The sequence below is a fragment of the Myotis davidii genome, unplaced genomic scaffold (genome assembly GCF_000327345.1).
Source record: "Myotis davidii unplaced genomic scaffold, ASM32734v1 scaffold196, whole genome shotgun sequence".
Classification (NCBI taxonomy): domain Eukaryota; kingdom Metazoa; phylum Chordata; class Mammalia; order Chiroptera; family Vespertilionidae; genus Myotis; species Myotis davidii.
The window spans coordinates 29,833-53,398 of record NW_006288258.1 but is presented as its reverse complement, the minus strand read 5'-3'; the positions used below and the strand labels follow the sequence as shown (position 1 = coordinate 53,398).

At 36.5% G+C, this 23,566-nt stretch overlaps 1 protein-coding gene across 1 annotated transcript in view; it reads right to left on the bottom strand.

The window, feature by feature from the left end:
• ADGB (androglobin) overlaps nt 1-23,566 on the bottom strand; it is a 132,219-nt gene that overhangs the window by 96,321 nt on the left and 12,332 nt on the right. The window contains exons 2-8 of the mRNA XM_006760184.2: nt 19,277-19,436; nt 15,752-15,844; nt 13,941-14,012; nt 11,797-12,006; nt 7,027-7,166; nt 3,445-3,531; nt 1,165-1,448 (exon numbers count right to left, since the gene is read on the bottom strand). Of these exons, the coding sequence (XP_006760247.1) occupies nt 1,165-1,448; nt 3,445-3,531; nt 7,027-7,166; nt 11,797-12,006; nt 13,941-14,012; nt 15,752-15,844; nt 19,277-19,436 (1,046 nt within the window). The remainder of the gene's footprint in view (nt 1-1,164; nt 1,449-3,444; nt 3,532-7,026; nt 7,167-11,796; nt 12,007-13,940; nt 14,013-15,751; nt 15,845-19,276; nt 19,437-23,566) is intronic.

The following is a 23,566-nucleotide window of genomic DNA, read 5'->3' as shown; positions in this document are numbered from 1 at the left end:
ACCATAGACTAGGTCCCCTATATGAACTCCCATAGTTTCCTTCATTTCCATTTAAGGCTTATTTGTTAATAAGTGGTTATGATTTTTAAGTGAATATTAGTCTCTATCCCTAGACAATAAGATTCAGGAAGTACCTTTCTTATCTGATTTTGTTCAACAAGTTATCATCACTAATCCCTGGAACATTTATTGGAATTATACTCAGTAAATTGTATATTGGATGAATGGGTTGTTGGATGAATGGATGGATAGATAAATGTTAATTTGTGATATGTGAGAAAGGGCTTGCCAGTTGAAATTAATTGGGGATATACTAGATAAAACAAATTTGATCAGGCTTTTTTTTTTTGCTTTCTTTCATAGTAGTGCATATTAGGTTATTTCAAAAAGGGCCTATGATAGGCAGATATCACTCACACACTTGGTCTTGGTATATTTTTGAGGAACATTTACAATAATAATTTCTATGCACTGTACTGTAGATAAGACCCTGATAAGAAATAATTGGATAAAATGTCAATATTTTCTAAAACATAAATATTTGAAAGATCAAAATATAAAGACAGCTGAGTATTTTCTAGAATATTTAACCATCATTATTGCTTATTTACATAGCTATATAAAATATTTTAGAAATAAAAAATTACTCAATACCTTCCCTGCCTTAAGAGAATAAATAATCCTACACTTGTAAAAAAAAAACAACGAATTTTTTCTTCTTAAATTTGAATTTCCACTTTACAATAAATAATCAATTAATCATCATCTAATCCCTGGTCATTTCACATTTCCTGAAAAAATAAACAGGACTACTTTGTCCCTTGCTATTTTGGTTCATTGTATCCTAAATATAACATATAAAAAAGATGAATTTGATGAAACTTGAAAACTTAATATCTCTTCCTATATTAATACTATGTTAATTTACTATCATCAAATGGTATAATTTCCTTTGATTTCTAAAGAGAGTAAAATATGAAACAATAGTTAATATGTAGCAAATACCCTTAGAAGTTCTGAAATCCTATCTAGGAAGGATCTTAATTATTTCCACAACATTTAATACATGATAATAACAATGAAGAACCATTAAATTCAGCAGTGTTCGTAAAGCATTTATATACAATATCCATATTAAATAATGTATGATATATAATGTCTTACCCTTTGGAACTTTGTCACTTTTTTCAAGTGTTTTTAGTGTTGTAACTGAAGGTTCAGGTTTGAATTCTTTGCCATCTTTCATTTCTTTGCCTTCTTTCACTTCTTTGCCATCTTTCACTTCTTTGCCATCTTTTACTTCTTTCCCATAATTCACTTCTTTTCCTGCATCTTTTAATTTGCTATCTACGTCTGTTATTTTGCTCTCAGAGTTGGATTCATCTGTCAGCTTAAATTCAGGCAATATTTCTTTCAAGAGCTCCCAGACTTTGTCCATATATTGTGGGCTTTGATAAAACACATCAACACTAATTTTCAAATTAAGATTTAAACTCCACATCAAGAAATTACTGACAGAAAAAAAAAATCAACTTACTATTTTAAAAGACTAATTTCAATAGTTAATTTCAAATATTAGTTTAAAACACCATTATATATTCACTGATTAAACAAATTTTAATTGAGTGCCTATGATGTGCTGGGTTTTGCTGGTGGAAAGAGACCAAACAAGGAATTCTGGTTCAGAATGGAGACATAGGAGAACCCGGAATTCATCCATTCCCATGACTATCCTGAATCTACAGGTAGATATAAAACAGTTACCTCTAGGGGGTGGGGTGCGGGGGAGGAAAGTAACTGAGTGGCTCCTACACGGCTGGTGAATGAAAATGAACCCACACTGATGCAAGCAGGAGAGACTGAGACACAATATCGCCATAAACCCAGCATGGTGACCCACAACCAGAGGGAACTCACAACCCTGAGTTTACCCCTGAGGTGCAAAGGGTTTGAAACTCACATCTGACACCCAAACTTTTAAGACCTTCACCTAATAAATGATCCCACAAAACATCTAGCTTTGAAAGCCCATGGGGATTGCATCCAAAGAGCCATCCATGAGGTCATTGTAACCTCAGAAATGGTTCTTCAAAAGCTCCCGAAGACTTGCCCACCCCAAGCACAGTGCAGAGGCAGCAAACTTTCTATGAAAGAGGCTTACTTGCTTATTTTAATGCATTGGCCTGAGGGGCAGGCTTATAATTAAACACACATCTAAGGGCCAACTGTAATTCTCTCCACAGACCGGAGGGCAGGCGTTATCTTTATGCGCCCTTTGTCATGCATCATCCATTTATGATAAATATTCTCAACTACTTGAGTATAGAAAGAGCATATCTCAATGTAAAGACCATATATGACAAGCCCACAACTAACATTCTATTTAGTGCTGACACATAGATCAATGAAATAGAATAGAAAGCCCAGAAATAAACTCACACATACACAGTCAATTGATTCATGACAAAAATAAAAGCCAAGAATATACAATGTGGAAAGTATAGTCTCTCCAATAAATGGTGCTGGAAAAACTGAACCACCACATACAAAAGAATGAAATTAGGCCATTATCTTATACCATACATAGAAATCAACTCAAATTGGATTAAAGACTTGAATATAAGACCTAAAACCCATAAAATTTCCATAGAAAATATAGGTGGTGAGACCTTTGACATTGGTCTTGACATTGAGGTTTTGGATTTGACACCAAGGCAACAAAAGCAAAAATAAAGGAAAGTTACATGAAACTAAATGGCTTCTGCACAGCAAAGGAAACCAGCAACAAAATGAAAAGGCAACCTATAGAATGGGAGAAAATATTTGCAAATCATATATCTAATATTCAAGTTATGAGGGCTGTCTTCAATTCCCCTCTAAGCTGGACCCTGAGGAGTGGTAACATCAGTCAAAGATCAATCAATGATGATGCAAATTGATAACTGTATGTGGCTTTGATTTTCTTGTAAAAATCAACATCAGAATTGATAATATGCTCAAAAATACTTAGATTCCAATTTTATCACCTCCAGGAACAATATGAACGGCTTTGGTCAAACACTCTGAGCTTTAGTTTCCTCACTTATAATGATATATACCTGGTGATGGGGTTATATGGGTGATTAAATAAGATAATCTCCTCAGGACTATCGTTTTTAATTAGAAATAATATATCAAAGTGCATAATGTCTAATAACATTATTTTAATATTTGTAATTCAGATATTATAGGACTAAATTTACAATTTATATGTAAGGAAACAGAATTTATCTTGAAATTCTCAAAGAATTTTATATAAAACTATAAAATGTTGTTCTCCCCAACATTTTTATAAAATGTAACTTTCCTTGAAATTTCCTTAAAAAGTACAAATGTTTTGGTTAAAGAAACTTTACAAGGGGAGAAAGAAAAAAATTGCACAAGAAAGTTAATGGTCAAACCTACTGGAGAGGAATGACTTCCGGTAACCATCCTGTAAGTGCATGAATAATGGTGGACTCTCCCAGCTCTCTCTTCTCTGCTATATGGATGCTAAAGAAGCAAATGCACAGTAGTTTAGTTAATAAAATTTGAAAACACAGAGAGGTATATAAGAAGTAGGAATCTCTATTAAATAGTGATATAATAATGAATGTAGGGGTCATACTGGTTAAACATTATAGCACAAGAAAATATTATTCCAACAGTCAGATTACTTGTTTTGGTAAAGCACTTAAGTAGACCCAATGATAAAATGTCATATCTATTTACAAAACATGATTACAAGCTTTATTTTTAAAAGACATGAATTAAGACTATTGTCATATACATAAAACATATTCATACATGTGATATATGTTAAAATATATACAGATAATATATTATATATTTTATATATTCAATATATTATCATGTTCTTTTAAAAATAGAACAGTGACTTTATGTTTCTGGTTTTAGTACTTATTCTAAGATGTCTATGAAGCTGTGTATTGTCAGTCTCATATATGGCAGGTCAAGATGGGCATTAGACATCCTTAATTAAATTATTAGATAATTTCAGAAAAACCACAAACAGCTCTTCTATCCTAAACAAACCAGTGGATTTGCCACCATAGGATAAAATCAAATGACATTGTGATTGACCAAATGTCACTCTTAGTTTTTTGTTTTTGGGTTTTTTTTGTGTGTGTTGTTGTTGTTGTTTTCTGACTAGATTAGTCCATTTACAGCAACAGGCAAATCCCTCTTCTGCCCAGGACTCACAGCTTTAGTTGACCATATGGTGATGATAGATGGATTGATGTGTCTACATATCTCAAAGATAACAAGTATGTATTGAGATAATTTATAGTTTAGTCTAAATTCTTCTTTGGATAATCATATTTAAGAATTGACTGTAAAAGCCTCATAGAAATAATGTTTTTTTCCTTTACATAGCTCACAGTGATATTGAAACTACTACTAAATATTAATTTTTAATGTAGAAAGCTAAAACTTATATGATAATAAATGTAATCTGAGAAAAATGTGTAGACAAATATAAGTTGTACCATTATATTTGGAAGCCTAATAAATGTCTTACGTTTAGTCTGATCTTTTTTTTCCAAGCTGGATTTATTTATTATTTAAAAATGACAAAAATTCTATCACTCAAGTTGCTAGAAAATTCTATTGAACTACAGCTTTAAGAAAGACAAAATGCTACTCCATTTATTCAGGTCATGCCTTTAATGCTTCACTGGCCTTGCAGCTTTAATTCTCAGAACTTCAGGTGAGGTTTGACAATTAGGAACATTAGGAACATTATTTTCTTGCAAAATAAACAAACATAGCCCTAGCCTGTTTGGCTCAGTGGATAGAGCATTGGCTTGTAGACCAAAGGGTCCCGGGTTTGATTCCAATCAAGGGCACCTACCTCGATTGCAGGGTCCTTCCAGCCCAGGCCCTGGTCTGGGCTCATGAAGGAGGCAACTAATTGATGTGTTTCTCTCACATCGATGTTTCTCTCTGTCTTTCCCGCTCTCTTCTACTCTCCCTAAAAATCAATGGAAAAAATATCCTGTGGTGAGGATTAATAAATAAATAAGTAAATAAATAAATAAAATAAATATAGTTGTCACCAGTGTGAATAGTTAGTAGTGTTCAGCTACCTAGAAAGATATTGGATGAGTATTTGTTTATTTTACAGGAAGAAAATTTTTTGAACTTTTAAATTATTTTTTTGTTTTTTAATCCTCACCCAAGAATATTTTTCCATTGATGATTGATTTTTAGAGAGAGTGGAAGGGAGAGAGACTAAGAGGGAGAAACATCGATATGAGAGAGACACATCGATTGATTGCCTCCCACATGCACCCAGAACTGGGGCTGGGGATTGAGCCTGCAACCTAGGTACATGCTCTTGACCAGAATCAAACCTGGGACCCTTGGGTCCATGAACTGAGCTGACACTCTACCCACTGAGCCAAACTGGCTAGGGCCTTAGAGTTATTTTTATAGAAAATAAAACATAAATTAAGATTTACACCCTAGCCGGTTTGGCTCACTGGATAGAGCGTTGGCCTGGGGACTGAAGGGTCCCAGGTACAATTCTGGTCAAGGGCGTGTGCCTTAATTGCGGGCATATCTCCAGGTGTGCAGGAGGCAGCTGATCGATGCTTCTCTCTCATGGATGTTTCTAACTCTCTATCCCTTTCCCTTTCTCTCTGCAAAAAAAATCAATAAAATATATATTTTTAAAAGATTTACTACTAATTAATAAACAGATTGACACTGGTCTCTCTCTTGCTCTGAATGACAGACAAGAAAACCTGAGGGAATCTCATAATTTAGAGAGATTACTAGCATCACCATATTTTTTTTAATTTTAGGGTTAGTTTTATGAAAACTAGATTATAAAAACCTGTAAATCCATGCAAACTGTCACACATGAACTGCAGTGTGTCCTAGTACACCAAAAAAATTATGGGATAAGTCTGTTCTTTTAAATTATTGAAATGAAGCGCTGCAAGCTGGGTGAAACAAAATCCCAATAGGAAATGGAGGGTTGTTAAGAGAAAGGGGGGATGAAGAGGCTGGCAGGAGGAGTGGTTTTGTTGTTTAGCCTTGGGGGAGAAAAAGGAAGCTGAGCTCAAGAAAATCCAGGAAGAGCAGACCTGCCTTCTGCCTGATCTTGCTGTGTTTACACAGAGGGAGAGGGCTGGGCTTTGAGCAAATGGCAGATGCTATCTGTTAAAGCCTGTAGTGTGTTCTGTTGAAGTCTGAGATATTAGGACACATTGTGAGGGGAGGGGGGTGTCACATTCAAGCTGGTGCAGTAGAAGTGAGCATTCTCCCACCAAGCAAAGGCACAAAGTAACCATGCATTGGCAACTCAAGCATCTAAGCCTGTTTGCGTCACTAGGGCCGAGATGGAATGACCACAGGTCTCTGCACGCAGAATCTGAGAGAATAAACAGCAGAAATGCCTCATCTATGCTCGTGCACAAGCATGCAGGATGCAAGCAGATTTCATAAGGATATCGAAGAAATATGAATAGTTAACACCATGAATGTATTAAGAGGGACCAATGTTATCAACAGCATGAAGAGCACCTTGGCATCCTTCAAAACAGTTCAGGGTTTTCAAAATCAGCACATTATTGTTGCATAGACAGAATTAACCCTTTAACTGGATCCCAGCATATTATTCAGTATTTGGATGAGCCAGTATTGTCCTCTACAAAACAACTTCTTTCTCCCCTTAAGCTGAAGCATTTATTTCTGTGATTGACTTTCCATTCATAGAGAGCATTGAGTATAGAATAGTTTTCTTGACTGCTTTTACTGGGGGGAATTTTATTTGATTGCTAGCTAACCCAATACTTCAAATTAATGACTTTGGCCTATCCATTTTTACATAAGAAAATTTACACTGTTTGAAAAGAAAGTTTTTAAAAATTAATCAAAAAAATAAAGCTGTGGAATATAGATGTGGTACTGTTGTTTTTACTGTGGTTTGCCTTTTTGTTTTTATACAAGTGAGAGATAATTCCACTTTCTACATACTCAACATTTGCCAGCTTAATGAGAGCTTTAGACAAAAGCATGGGCCAGAGTTCAAGTTCACAAGTTGTAGCTGGAAGCAATAGATTGTGTTCTTCATCAAAAGGCAGAAAGTCATCAACGGTTATCTTTCTCCAGCAACCCTAAAAATGAGAAGAAAGAAATATATCATCCATGATTTATGTTCTTTTCACTCATACATCATTATGCAGGGGGCGAGGGGGGGGCATAAATAGGTTTGTAATTGTATGTGATACAGAGTTTATTCTTAGATTATTATTTATTAATTATTGTATTATTTTTCAAACAACTGTAAACCTACTTTGCTCCACCTTGTATACTACTGACATTATTATTTACTGTTTTATATTTTTTGTTTTATAATTTTATTTTAACTTCTTACATATAAATAGAGACATACTAGTCTTTAATACTACTCTGGCTGAGGGTTTGGGCTTATTTTCCTTAATGTAATTACAGTGCATTCAAATAAGGACAAAGATAAGCATCTGTCTTTATTTATGAGGCCTGGTAAGCATATCCTTGGATGTCCCATCCTACATAATGCAGTAAATTAAAGTGTTTCAAATAACAGAATCAAAACATATACAACCATGAATGAATTTGAGCATAATTAAATAATTTAATATAGTCACAATAAAAATTATCCAAATGTAACTTTAGTAATTATTATTTATTAAGCTCAATGATTTTATGCTTCCAATGATCATATTACTCCCACTTGTAATTAAAGACCTAATTTTTAACATGAAGTTAATTAATACCTTATTTAATATAATCATTATACATTCACCTATATGCATATTCCTTCATAATTAAAAGTTTGAAGCAATGATAGCATTAATGATTACGAACTCCAAGTTTTTTGTTAATGTTGGTTTTACATATAGAATTTATTATAGAATTCTTCCTTTACCCAATGACTATTTTCAGCAGTGATACAAGCATTGTGAATCCAAAGACTGACATAACACATAGCCAATACCACTGAATTCTTATAGTTTAGCAAGGAAAGAAGTATATGCAAACAATATGAAATTCCCTATGTTCAAAGTGCTCTAGGACCAGAAAAGAAAGTATAACTAATTTTGCTAATGTCTTCACAGGAAGGAGACATTTGAAATTAAAAGTCAAGAAACCGTATATTTTCCCCAGGTAGATAGGAGTAATAGAGTAAAAAAAATGCTTTATTTGTATGACACTTGTAACTCTAAACTTATATTGGCTAGTTTAATGGTTATATATCTTTTTCTTTCTTTCCTAATAGATGATAAATCAAAATGGAATCCTACAAAATGTTCAAGAAGCTCACAGAAGGACAGAAAAAGGGAGAGGAATCCCTCCCCCTCAAAAATTAACAGACTTAGAACTAAAAGATGGAACGGACATCACCCAGAACCACAGGAAGGCTGGCTGAGGGGAAATTCTACAACTAGAAGGAAAGAGAAAAGCATACCGAGACTCAGAGGAGGCTCAGTGAGGAAAATACAATGGTGCAGAGGTGCATTCGGGCTGGCAGCTGAGGGTGCAGTTGTCTGTTTCAATTGGGAGGGAGTCTCAGGCTCTGAGCTCCAGTTCCAGGCGAGTCTCTGGGGACCCAGACTCAAACGGGAGAAGTGGGACTGTCTGGCATTGGTTGGAACTCGAGGGCAGCTTTCTCTCCGAGGTTTGCAGCGGTTGCTGGGACTCTGAGAGGCAGGGCCTCTGAGAGGCAGAGCCTCTGGGGACGGGACTGAGAGCAGCCATAACTGCTCGCTCAGCCCGCCCTGCAGATCCCCTGGGACCTGCCCCACCCAAGCCTTACACAGAGGCATTTGCAGGATAGCCTCAGGCAAAGGCTAGATTAGCACCTCCCTAGAGATTGACTCAGGGGGTCTGGGCTGGGCCATGGGAAGCACTTAGGGTTTTCTGCACCCCCACAGTTTAAGAAACTTTGGATTCAGGTTCTAACTGGGTAGCTCAGTTGGTTAGAGCATCTTCCCAACACGCCAAGGTTGCAGGTTTGATTCCTGGTCAGGGCACATATAAGAATCAACCAACAAATGCATCAATAAGTGTAACGACAAATTGATCTCTCTCTCTCTCTCTCTCTCTCTCTCTCTCTCTCTTTCTTTATCCATAAAAATCTATAAAAAAAATAAACTGAATTCTACAATAATATTGTCCTTAAAAAGTACAAGGTTTAGCCGAAACCGGTTTGGCTCAGTGGATAGAGCGTTGGCCTGCGGACTGAAAGGTCCCAGGTTCGATTCCGGTCAGGGGCATGTACCTGGGTTGCGCGCACTTCTCTAGTGGGGGATGTGCAGGAGGCAGCTGATTGATGTTTCTCTCTCGTCGATGTTTCTAACTCTCTATCTCTATCTCTCTCCTTTCCTCTCTGTAAAAAATCAATAAAATATATATATTTTTAAAAAGTACAAGGTTTAATCTGAAACAAAAACTAATACATTTTTTTATACCAATAGATTGATGGCAACTGGGGAAAATTATTGGTCCCAATGTGTGTGTTTTCTGTTTCTTCAGAGACAAATGGAAGCATTGGGACAATCATGGAAAGGCTGCCAAGAGCAACGAATATTTCAAGTGGAAAGCAATAATGAATTTGTTTCTTTCAAGGAGCCAAAAGAATGAGAATGCTGACATTGAAAAGTACATGACCAGACTGTATAGATCCCAGTAGTGGTGTCATCACTGCAGTGAAAGAAGAGAAAACTGCTCTGTTTTGTAACGCTGTTCTTTATGCTACTCAGTACATTCTTGTCTGGCTGGTGTCAAAGAACCTTGATGCTGTTTACTTAGAATCCAAACTGGAAATAATGGGAATACCTTTATGGGAAAACCTGGAATGAAAATCTGAACTTTAAATTTCATATAGAGAGGCTCTGAGACCTCAAGGACTGACTATGTTATCTACACATTTTTTTTAAAAATATCTGAATCTAAGTAGGTTTGGGATAGTTAGGAATCAGTATAGTTAAAGAGAAATAAATCACATTTTTCTATGCAAAATGGAATGTAGTATTAATAAATGTTGATCCCTGTCTGGAAGGAAATTTGAAAAGAAGGAAGGATGTCAGGAAGCAGAGAGAGAGAGACAGCGGGGGCGGGGGAGAGAGAGAGAGAGAGAGAGAGAGAGAGAGAGAGAGAGAGAGAAAGATTGAGGTTGAAACTAATACCATTGGTTTAATGTTTTGCTGATGCTGTTTTGAAATTCTTAATACCTTCAAATTCCATCTCAAGTCAGGTTTAGGTGAATGTGCAGACCTGGGGGCCAAATGCCCAGACATCTGACCTCCTTTTTTCCATGTTTACCTTCTTTCCATCATCCCTCAACACTATCTACTGGGAATCCACTTTCTCAATGCCGTAGCCTCCCTCTCACACCTCTGCACAGTCTACCTCCTGATGATAAATAAATAGATAATGGAATTTAAGAAGTTATTTTCTCTTTTAATAACTTTTTAAAAAATATGACTTCATTAATTTCAGAAATAGGAAGGGAGAGGAGAGAGATTGAAACATCAATGATGAGAGAGAATCACTGATTGGCTGCCTTGAGCCTGCAACCCAGGCATGTGCCCTGACTAGGAATTGAACTGTGACCTTCTGGTCATGGGTTGATGCTCAACCACTGAGTCACACGGGCTGGGCTTTTCTAACAACATTTTCACTTTCAAGGTCTACTGTCTTGCTGTGAATATAAAAAACAAACCCCCAAATCTTATTTTGGAAAATAGTAGCTAAACTTGTCTTCTTTACTTTCACCTTCCCACTGTAATGGTCCTTTTGAATTCTAAGCATTGGTCTTTCAACGTCCTGTATCGCGGCCAGATGGATGGCTTGGCCTCATTAAGAAAAAATCATGTTCCTAGATATGTAGAATGGAATGTATAACTCTTCATGCTTTGCCCACTTCTTCAAATGTACAAGAACATTCTCAGTGTCTAGGGTCAGTTTCATGGGTATATGACCTTTCACACAAGACCCCACGCTCAGAAGGGCCTCATATTTGGTTTAAAGTGCTGCTATTACTGCCTTGAAATTTCTAACACATTTTTGAACAAGGAGACCTGCAAATCCTGTAGCTGGTCTTGCCTGGGACTCTGGGTCTTTAGAAAGAGAAATTTCCCCATGAACAACCCAAAGGTGTCTAATATAATCTAGCATTGCTACCTGTGGTGTGAGTCTACTTTGTCCTAATAATGAAGGGGTTTTTGATTCTCTGTTTGTACTTCTTACTATCCCACTGGCTTCCTTTTAGGCAGAGGTAAAACTTTCTGTGTCACTGTAAGGTTTGTTAACATGAAAAGAGATCTCAAGTTTAGGACAAAAAACACACACACCTAAAAACACAAAACAATGGCATCAGCTTCCTCAACAGCAGCAAGTGCCAGGAGCGGAGTGACCATGCTCCAGCACTTCCTCCTGCTCATGACCCTGACAGCACATCGCAGAGAAAAGAGGAAGGGAGACAGCCCCGTGCATCTACCTGCCTGTGCAGCCTGCCTGCCTGAACCACAAACTGGTTCATGAAGCACCAGTTTAAAAAGCACAGGGAACTGGTATCACAGGAGAAACAACTGTTTCTTATTAATCCCAAATTACGAATGCAGGACATTTCCTCCCACTAGCTACTGGATTGATATCCTGCACAAACTGCCTCATTTTATATTCGCCTAGGTATCAGCCTGTAGGCAGACGTATTTCAATATTAAAGAAAATGAATGTCAATGCACACGAACATGAACTTACCATCCAGTATAGTTTCACAATATACTTTCCGTAGCTATTGTACAAAGGCATGTGACCCTTCACAGCTTTGCACAGAGAGTAGATGTGTTCCCAGGGCTTCCAGATGGGAACAGGAGGTTCCCCTGTAGTCCCTTTAAAGCTATTGTTCAAAATAGCCCCATTGAATATCTTCCACACTGCATAGATTTCGCTGATAATCCATCTCATCAACTATAGACAAAAACCATTAGTGTTAATTAGTTAATTTCAGTTGGCACTGTAATTTAGGTGAGAAATTAGTTTAAAACCTTCTTCCAATAATAATATTAAATTCATATATAATGTGTTCACATTTTCATTTCTGACCTACAGAATAAAGTCATACATCTTGCTTTTGTTTGGGGGAAGTATTGTCATATTACAGACTAACAAATGTAATATTAAACATACTCTTAGCTAAGGTCTGTCTTCCAGAGTAAACTTTCAATGACCTCCATTTGACATTGACCTTCATTTGAATTCTGTGTGTGTGTGTGTGTGAGTGTGTGTGTGTGTGTTTGAGAGAGAGGGAGAGAGAGAGAGAGAGAGAGAGGGAAAATGCTCCTGAAAACAGTGATTTACTTTGGAATTAACTTTTTATAAATGAGGGAGCTACTTCTCTGTAAATGTTGAGAAGTTTGAGAAAAAAAAATCTCTTATCAATAGGACTAATTAGACAAGGAATGAGACATGAAAAGAATTAAAATTGCACACATACTTAAATATACTCTAAACTCATATTTCATGTGTTCATCTATAGATGCAGAAATGCTCCAAGTGAAACTCCCACTTGCAGTGTTAAAACGTGCAGGAAGGCCCAGTGGGGAGCTGAGCTTTGGAGTAGAAATAGAGACCAGGATTTGAATCCTCCTACAGATCCTTCTGTTCTTGAGTAAGTCACTTCAGCCTCTATCAATTTCAGTTTTTCATCTATTAAAAGTAGATTAAACTATTTATTTTTTAGCCTTCTTTGTAATAGCAACAATACATAAGAAATCTATGTGTCACAGTGGGTGTTGAGGAAAGCCATTACTACCCTCAGTAGTACTAGCTTTTTTGAAATATTCATCTCATGTTTTACTGACTGGTATTTACAGATTAAATACTTGAAACTGATCTCATAAGATTTATGTTTTTTGTTAATTTGCTTTATCTAGGAACTTTCTTAAATTTTGGTTAAGTTGAAATAGGCCAATCAGGTATCTTCTTATATATATGAAAATACTATATATTATTTTATAATTTCCTCTCTTGAAAAATAAAAGAGCCAAAGTCTATATATGTTTAGGATTCATAAATTTGGAGATAATTTTGTTGAGACACTAAGCATAAGAAAGAACAAAGGGTTTAAATCAATAATGACTATGCTCCACTCTTCTAACTGATCTTAAAAGAAAACGTTCAAAAATCCCCTGTCTCTGAAATAACTGCCTTGGGGAAGGGGAACAAGTCCGCTTCTATGGATAAAGGGCAAGGTGGGGAGGTGGGAAGTGCATTCCCACAGGAACTAGGGCCACTGTGCTGAGTATCTGGCTTGTTTAGAGGAGGTGTTGCAATCAAACCGCACCCCATGATTTCCCCCACATTAGCAAATAAAACTATGTAACACCCCCCTCTCTCTCAGAGAACAACTTAAGTCAATTGCCAGGCAAGTAGAGCTGGAGGAGAACCAGCCGTGGGCAAACTACGGCCCGCGGGCCGGATCCGGCCCATTTGAAATGAATAAAACTATTGAAAAAAAAGGCCGTACCCTTTTATGTAATGATGTTTACTTTGAATTTATATTAGTTCACACAAACACTCCATCCATGCTTTTGTTCCGGCCCTCCGGTCCAGTTTAAGAACCCATGTGGCCCTTGAGTCAAAAAGTTTGCCCACCCCTGGGGCCCTAGATTGTGAGACGCGAGTACCTGGGCAGAAGAGGGGAACAAGCAGTGCTGATACTAACAACTCCCACAATCTGCATGCTGAACTCAAAGGGGCTTCCCTTTCCCTTTGAATGTCCAGAGGATTAACAGCTCAGTTATACCAAAACTTAAAGGTGAGCAAAGGAGAAGTGAGACTGGGAATTGCTTAAGCTGGAAGGCATTTTGCAATGAGGCTTTAGTTCGTGCTTCTGTACATACCTCACTGCAGAGTAAATGTTCATTTACTGAAAACAAGTCAAACGTGGTTTCATTCTTTACAACTACTGGAACCTGAAATAAAATATTTTAAAGAAGATATTATTCCTTAGAAAATAGAAAGGATATGTAGCTCATGCACTGTCCACAGGCCAAACCCAATTTCATTTCTCACAACCAGAGAATGATCTATCTATCTATCTATCTATCTATCTATATCTATCTATCTATCTATCTACCTATTTTTCTGAGTAGACTGAAATAGAGTAAATTTTATATAGAAAGGCCATTACTATTTTTGCAGAATTTTTGTCTAAACTTTATATATGTCTATATTTAATTAGTCTCAGTATAAAATGTATTTATCACGGTGGGCCTAGACACTAAAACTAGAAGAACACTATCTGAAGATTTCCCCACAGAGCTAGACTTTCAGTTCTGTCTGTCCACACGCCAACATGATGGATCAAAAGAAGACAGTGCCCAGGGGGAGCAGAGGTAGAGGGATGGCAATATTATGATAAATGTTGGTGGAAGTATCAATAATAATCAATTAATTTATTTTTAGTATAAGTGTATCTCTCAGAAATAAGGTATTCTAAAGAGAACAAAATATGGTTTATAAAACTGTTCTACTTATTCAAATCTATGACACTCCCATTTCATGGCATTCATATCCTTTATTTGCATGGAATGCAAATTCTGCAGTTAAATTGAGCAGAGCTTGAATATTATTAATAATATCTTTATATTAAGTGCATTATATTAACCTCATAAATTTGTTGTCTTTATGTCAACATTACTTAATATTGTAAGGAATTTATAGGCATGCTTCATGTATATTTAATTCCTTACATTTAAAATGTCTTACAAGTAGACATTCCATAGTTACTCTGATGAAGAGAAATGTATCTTTCCATTTTCTCATTTTAGTATTTTTAAATTTAGGATTATCTGACTTCCTCATCTAGTAACAGTAATTGAAAAATATGGTGGATAAATTATATTTTCTTGCATTGGTAGTGCTTATAAAGGATAAAACTTTTGGGTTAAAATCACTTTGTGTAGAAACAGAGATTTAATGGATTCCATAATGTATACAAGAATCAGCTCCATTACAACCATTTGACTAGCTAACTAGTAACTAATTAAGCTTACTGATTTTCTATGCATTAAAAATAATAGAAGATCCAAGAAGGGAAAAAAAGGCATTAATGATAATTAAGCACTTGGAAACAACAAATATATTTAAATGAACATAGCTATTAGGAAGATAGACCAGTGAGTCTGACATTTCGTGTACATAAGTGCTATTTTACAGAAAGGTTTCTCAGATGACGTCCTAGTCAATATGACGAAAGGGCTGGGTGTAGGGTCCAGAAATGAAGGTGACCCTTGGAAAGTGCTTCAACAATCCCTGGGAAAGAGAGATCCAAATGCAAGTCTCTTGGGCTTGAAAATTAAGGCTAATAAATACTGAAGTAAACAGACCTTCATGCCATATAAGTTCCTGCTAAAAAGTAGAAAGTCTGTCAGAAATTAAGGGCTATAATGTGACATCATGGGGAGGAGAAAAAGAAAACTGGGGGCTCTAAACAAAATTTTAATATTCTTTTGGAAATCAGTACAAGCAATATTCAACCATACTGATAAACATTTATTTCTAATTTAAATTCAAAACGCAATTACTTATTATTATTGAGTACCACAAGAAAAAATTATCCTAAATTGTTTAAAAATGTAGATTTTCATAATTAACACATTACATACCATCATTAATATGTATTTTGTTTAATAATAAAAATTCTTCTTACCCGATTAAATAAAAAATCCTGTGGACGTTTCCAGGAATAAACTTTCAGTGATGGTGGTAATTCAATCTTGCCTTCAGGGTCTTCAAAACAATGCTACATAAAAAATATATTGAGTTTTATCTCCATATGGTTTTATTAAAATAAAAACAGCTCAATCTTAGGAATTAATAATGCATAGATCAACAAAAAGGCATTTATAGAGTATTGTGTATGTTTGTTCTCAGAGCTAGTTTATGGAGTATTTGGGAAATACTAGAAGTTAATGATTCTGTATTTAATTCATGAAACCTTGATTGCCGAGTAGCATTTTGATTGCAGACGAAACAGTACAAGCAAGCATGAGCTTCTTTGGAATGTGAATTAGGAATGGAGGGAAAACAATTTTGGATAGGCCAGATATGGAGTTACTACCCACTGAAAATACTGTTTCATTTTGTTGTTGTTTTTAACTTAATAGAGAAAATTGAACAAGTTTACTTGTCAACTGTTAGAATCCATAAACAAGACAATATGTATATGAAATGTGTACCTTTGATTTGACTTTCATTTATTGTTTTAATTAAAGTTGTTATTTTGAGATAATTATACATTCACATGCCATTGTGTGAAATAATATGAGAGTTCCTGCTTTCTCTTTTCCCATTCCCAAGCAATCACTAATCTGGGTCCTATTTCCGTAATTGTGCCATTTCCATCATGTTATATGAATTGAATCATAAAGTATGTAGCTTTTTGGACCTGCTTTTCTCCCCTCTCAGCCTAATTCTCTGGAGATTCATTTCATCCAAGTTGTTGTATGTATCCATAGTTTGTTCTTGTTTATTGTTGAGCAATAGCTCCTGATATGGATATTTGTTTGCTTACCATCTGTCCATTGAAGAACATCTGGACAGTTTCCAGTTCAAGGCTGTTACTAATAAAGTTGCGATGAACATTTGTATACAGGTTCTAGATTCTATGTGAACATATTTACATTTTCCTGGGATAAATGCCCCAGATTAAATTAATTCAATTTTGAGGTCAATTAATGAGCTCTGAAGAAAAAAATGATATCTAAGAGTCTACTCGCAATTATTAGTGGTCTAGTAAATTAGAGAGGCAGCTACTGTGTAAAAGTTTTCACAGTTCATAAGGGTGTGTGTGTGTGTAACTCCTTACAAGAAATAATATGAAAAGTGGTAGGAGTACAAACAAGATACTTAAGAAATATGAACTATCTGCACAGGGAAAAGGTAACTAAATTTCATATGCATGAATGGGGATGAGGGAGAATAAATACTGTTTTGTGATGTTCATGGTAATCATATTTTTATCCCAATGCTGGAGTGTCCTGAGAATGGGTTATATTTGAGGGCATCATCTGAACTTTAAAGCTAAGTGTCTACCAGAATATGTATCTGGAGCATGTGATTTATTGACACATTTAAGATACTGGGATAATTTGGATGGAGACAAAGGCAACCCCAACATCTAGTTAAATGATTCACGAATGAGTTTTTTTTTACAATAGGCTGAGGTTTCCAGAAGCTGTATTAGACTTCTGGGGTTCCCTCCCATGGTTTTTTCCCTTGCAAATATTAATTTGGTTAAAGTCCTCTATCTGGCTATTCAAGAATCAGAGCCTCCCGTGGTTCTGTTTATATTACCTGATTTTTCTTCTTGGTTTTCAGTTGCTTGGTTCTATTTATCTTCATGTCTAGTAAAATTGATTGTATGTTATACACTGAACATAATTTTTATAGGCTCTAAATGATAATGTCTTCCTCCAGAGAGGAGGATTTTATCCTCTTCTGGCAGGCAGAGTCAAGACGAACTTGACCCAGTCAAGAATGGGCCTCAGGATTTGGTAAGGCTGGTGTAAATTCGGTTTGCCCTTCCTCAATACAGAACACTATAGGCACAGTGGAGTCCTATCTGAAAGGATGGAGGGTTTATTGGGGTCCTTTCCTTTGGTGTACCCTAAATTCCAATTTCTGGCAATAGCACCAGGAATTCTCTAATTCTTTTCTCAGTAATTTAGCCTTCAAACTGCTAACTTTTTACTCATTTTCTCAGCAGCAAAAGCTCCAAATACATAGCTTAGAAGTTAGGCAAATGTAAAATAAAATTATATGCAAAATTTTCAGATCATTTATCTGTAGTTACCTCTGGGATTTTGGACAAGTTCTGCCTACTTTGGCAGCCCTTAATGATTCTCTCCCTTCTGATATGAGCACCAAGGCATTAGTATGTACTTGGACTCTAATTACCATGTCTTAAATTAGTAAATGTCTTTGAGAGAAACAAATAAACTAAACCAAGGCAAATGTGGGCTCATCCTGGTTTGATTCCCTTTTCTATAGGATTTGAGCCCCTCACATTAAGTTAATGGTAACTTTTCCATTTCACTTTACTTTCGGTATATTTCTTATATCCACCTTGCAATACTTCATCGTATACTTCTCAGTTTGGTACACCCATCATATCCTTTCATTGCCATCACTTAGCTGAAGAAGGGGACTAGACTCTGGGCTTGCAAAGAAGGTTTAGTCCATCTGAGGCTGATACCCTGATCACTAGCTTCACATCCAAAGTAGTGGCCTTCTGGAACGTTTCGGGGATATCTGCTATGGTTTGATGTCTAAGGCAATTAATCCTGATTAAAAAAATCAATGTTGCAAATCACGGCTAAGAGCTCTTATGCCAATATATCACAGAAATGTAAGCACAGCCTTGGAGTGTGCACGACTCACTCCAGTGGAGGGACTGCTGCTTCCCAAGCCATGAATGCTGACATTGAGGAACAGAACTGGGGTAGGGGAGCAAGGTTCTTCCCCAGATGGTACCACTTGGCACTATTGTAATAACCAGGGTTTGGGCTGGTGCTCAACTGCTTCACTAAGGATTTGCACATCTTCCTGATGTAAACTCACCCACAGTCTTCATAAGTTTGGAACTGCTGTTTAAATATGTAAAATAGCCCTGGTGGTATGTCTCAGTTGGTTGGGCATCATCCCTTGCACCAAAAGGTTGCCGGTTTGATTTCTGTTCAATTCCCAATCAGGGCACATTGCCCAGGTTTTAGGCTAGATCCCCAGCAGGAGTCAGACAACCAATCGATGTTTTGCTCTCACATTTCTCTCTCTCTCTCTCTCTCTCTCTCTCTCTCTCTCTCTCTCTCTCTCCAATCTTTCCTGTAATCTCCAAATAACAGTTCACAAATCTGCAGAGGTCTCTCATTTTCTAAATCACAGCTGGTTAAGGAAATCCTGGCTCCCACCTCCGTCCAAAACCCACTAGCTCACCTGTCCTATCCATTTCCCTTTTGTTTCATTATACCTCTGTGGTCATCTCCCTCGTCCCATTTATTCAAGGGTGATTCACCAGAGCTCAAGACCAAGGTTGGATGACAAGGTAGGATGAGGGAGAACAAAACAGAAGTTCTCTTTTGAATGGAGAGAAAAGTACACTTACAGGTTAGTAAATCTTTTTCTATGTTAGAGTTAAAGACCAAAATGAAACCTAGTCACCTTCAAATTTACTTACAAATATAGGGCTTTTTCCCGCTTTGTCCTTTTCTTTTCCACCTTTGCCTGCATCCCACTTTTCTGCATTTATGTCAATTTCATTCCATTCTGGCCAGATTGGGAATTTCCACTTCTTCTGTTCAACAGTACTTTGTGTATTACTACCAAAAAAGTACTGACTAGAAACAGAGGGGGCGGGAGGTGGGTTAGTTTTTATTCAAATCTCTGAGGTGAAATGTTAGTTTAATTGCATGACATAAATGTAATTCTCTTGTCATCAGTCATGGTAAATGCATTTTTCAATACAGTCATACCTATGGCCACACAGCTTCCACATGTTAGGGTTCTAAAGACTGAAATATCCTCAACAGACTATTCCATAAATAAATGTTGTACATTAGTCCCTACTTATTAATGCAGGACATTCATCATAAACCTATAAGATGCTATATATTTATATACAATTCCCACTTGAAAATCCTTTACATGTATAATACTAATAGCTTTTTGAAGATTAGTACAAACGTAATTTTTATTTTTCTCAGGATAAAAGTACTATGTGATCATTATTTTAAAAGAAAATTTATGCCCTAACTGGTTTGTCTTAGTGGATAGTATAGGCCTGTGGACTGAAAGGTCCCAGGTTTGATTCCGGTCAAGGGAATGTACCTTGGATGTGGGCACATCCCCAGTGGGGGGTGTGCAGAAGGCAGCTGATCAATGTTTCTCTCTCATCGATGTTTCTAACTCTCTATCCCTCTCCCTTCCTCTCTGTAAAAAATCAATAAAATATATTTTTAAAAATAAAAAATAAATAAAAAGAAAATTTAACAAATCAGATAAATAAGAAGGGCATACGCAATCTATTCTAGAAACCACATTAACAATTGCCCATTTCCTTAAGCTAATATATAAGAATATACATCTTTTTTTTTTCAAAGATGACATCATTCAGCATACTCTTTTTATAGACTGCTCTTATCCACTTATCAGCATATTGTTAATAGTTCCCAGATCAATAAGTATTTATCTAAATATGAATTCAATGATTGCATAGTATTTCATTATATGAATATACTGCCTTTCCTTTAAAAGCTTCTATTTTGGAAATTTGAGGGTATTGACTTAAAATTTTTTCACTATTAAAAACAAGCTTAATGGCTATTTTTAAATATTGACATGTATTATTTCTAAATATATGTATGCATTATTAAATATTTCCTTAGGATGGCTTTTAATAAAGAGACTTACTCTACCATAATATATGCATATTTATAGCTTGTGATATATTTTTGACTAATTTTCTATAGAAAAGTTGAACTTGCTTTATACTCTCATTATTAGTGTATTACAGTTTCACATCTCTAAACTTTGAGTTTTTATTTTTATGAATTTTAAAGTTTTAACTACACATGAGGCTATAACCCTGCACTAGTCCCTGGACTAAGAAATAAACAAACCAAACTAAAATCTACCCTTATGGAGTTCATATCCTAGTGGGTGGAGACACAAAATAAAAAGCATAATTTAAGTAAAATATACAGTATATTAGAAAGTGGGATTGTTAAGGGGAAATAAAAACAGGACGAGGGAACTGAAAAGGTAAGATGCCCAAGTTTTAATACAGTGGTCAAGGAAAGTGTTCTATGACAGGGTAATATTGAAGTAAATAGTGAAAGAAATTAAAAAATCAAGCTGCGTGGATATCTGTGGAAAGAATGTTCTGGACACAAGGAACAGCAAGTCCAAAGAGCAAGGAAGAATATTCCAGATGCAGAGAGCATCCTGGCTTATTTGAAGAATGATATGGAGGTCAGTGTGGCTGAAGGGCAAGTGAGGGCAGATTATGAGAGAAAACAGGAGATGCTAAGATTGTAAAGATGATCTAAGCCAAAGTAAGGGCATTGATTGTTAGTCTGAGGAAGACGGGAAGCAAAGGAGGGTTGGGAGCAGAAGTATAAGTGACATGGCTAAAATTTTGTAATTATTAAAAAATATATTTTAAAAATAATTTTGTAAACATATTTTTAAAAAATACATTTTCGCCGAAACCGGTTTGGCTCAGTGGATAGAGCGTCGGCCTGTGGACTGAGGGGTCCCAGGTTCGATTCCGGTCAAGGCATGTACCTGGGTTGCGGGCACATCTCCAGTAGGAGATGTGCAGGAGGCAGCTGATCGATGTTTCTCTCTCATCGATGTTTCTAACTATCTCTCTCCCTTCCTCTCTGTGAAAAATCAATAAAATATATTTAAAAATAAAATAAAATAAACCTTTTAAAAAATACATTTTCATTGATTTCAGAGAGGAAGGGAAAGTGAGAGAGAGATAGAAACATCAATGATGAGAGAGAATCATTGATTGGCTGCCTCCCACATACCCCTAATGGGAATTAAGCCTACACCACAAACATCATTACTTAAAACAATTATGAATTTATTATAGGCACTCCCAGAGACACTGTTCAAAACAGGTAACAACTGGTATGGAATGAAAAATCTAAATGGACCCTGGTCACAGTGCTGGGTCATGTCCTCAAAGCTACCAGCTAGGCCAGACATTTATTCTTTACTTTAAGTGGTGAGTTGGGTATGTAAGGTCCTCAGGGTAGGTCAGGACCCAGGGCAGGAGGCCGAAATATCTGGGGCTCAGGGTCATTGGTAAGGTTATTTTTAAGGCTATTCACCAATCACTCTTTTCAGGATTAGAACTGTCACTATAGCTGTACATCTGCCCTGGCATTCTATGTTAAAAGCCAGAGAGAGTAGGAAGAAAACTGAGAAAAGCAGTCGGTATGAGAGACAAAATAATGCCCCAAATTATATATATATATAATCTCCACATCCTAATTCCTGGAGCCAATGGATATATGGGTCTCTTTTTGGTGGCAAAGAGAGTTTGTAGATCTCTTTAAGCATCTTGAAATGGGGTGCTGATCCTTGGATTATCTGGTAGGCCCAATGTAATCCCAAAGGCCTTTAAAAGGGGAAGGAGGAGACAGGAGTCAGAGGGAGATGTGACTCCTGAAGAACGCACAGAGAAAAGCGAAATTGCTGGTTTTGACGACAGAGGAAAGAGGCCGCGGCCAAGGAAGGTGGAACCCCTTCAGAAACTGGGAAAGATTCTTCGCTCCAGCCTCCAGAGAGGAACACAGCCTTGCTGACACCTGGATGCTAGCTCAGTGAGACTGCTTTTGGACTTCTGACCTCTACAAGTGCAAAATAATAAATTCATATTGTTTTAAGTCATGACGTTTGTGTTGTTATGTTACAGCAGTGATAAGAAATAGTGAGGTAGAAAAACATAATAGAGGGCGGTGCCTTGGACGTGGAGAAAAGCAATTTTTTTCAAAACTGAGATAATGAGCCACAGGTCTAAATGCTATCAATAGATCAAACAAGATGAAGTATAAACACGTAAGTGTACTTAGCAACACGAAGGTTAAGGCCTCTCTCAAAAGTCACCTTGTGGGGTTGGGGGCAGGAGGAACTTCCCTGAACACCCTATCTTATACAGCAACTCTCACCTCTCTGCATGCTTTCATTGCTTTATTTCTAGAGTGCTTGACAATCCTTATTTAGGTGCTTGTTGTATGTTTCCACAGGTAGGGTTTGTATTGTCTACATGGGTAGGAACATTGGGGTTTTTGTTCATTCCCTTCATCTCCAACATTGGGAAGAGTGTCTGAACAACATAGGCAATCTCTCTCTCTGTCATCTATTTACATAAAATAAAAGAACCAATGCCTCTATAGTTATATCATTTCTAATTAATACTGTTTCAAATTTTCTCATGTAGGTAGAGTTTGACCAGATGCTCACCAATTTTTTTTTCCATTTCCTACATTTCCCATCGGTGCTTTAAAGCCAGATCTCAAACTTTTGCAGTCTCATCCAAGAGTTTCTATTTCTCGAGGAAATTTTTATTTTTTTCAGCAAGACCCTAAGCAGAGAAAAGCTACCTTTCTCTGCTCATTTTAAAGAGAATTTAACTCTTGGAAAGACATGCCTTTATCTAAGGTTGGAGCACTCCTTTTCTTTTTCTGGGCTCAAGACCTTGACCAAATATGTTTTTAAAGAAGTTTCCACTTTCATAAGACTGGTAAGCCTTCCCTAGTGAAGCAGCAGCTTCAGCTCAGAGCCATGACATTCTGACCTCCAATTCCCTCCTCGTTTCTGAATTCTGGAGATTTTTTTTTACGTAAGCATTTCTAGATATTGTTACCTTCAAAAAAAACTTAATCCACCATCTTCTTGGAGGAGAAAGTCTGAGAATATATACATTGTAAAGGGCTGTCTCTAAGTAGCATGT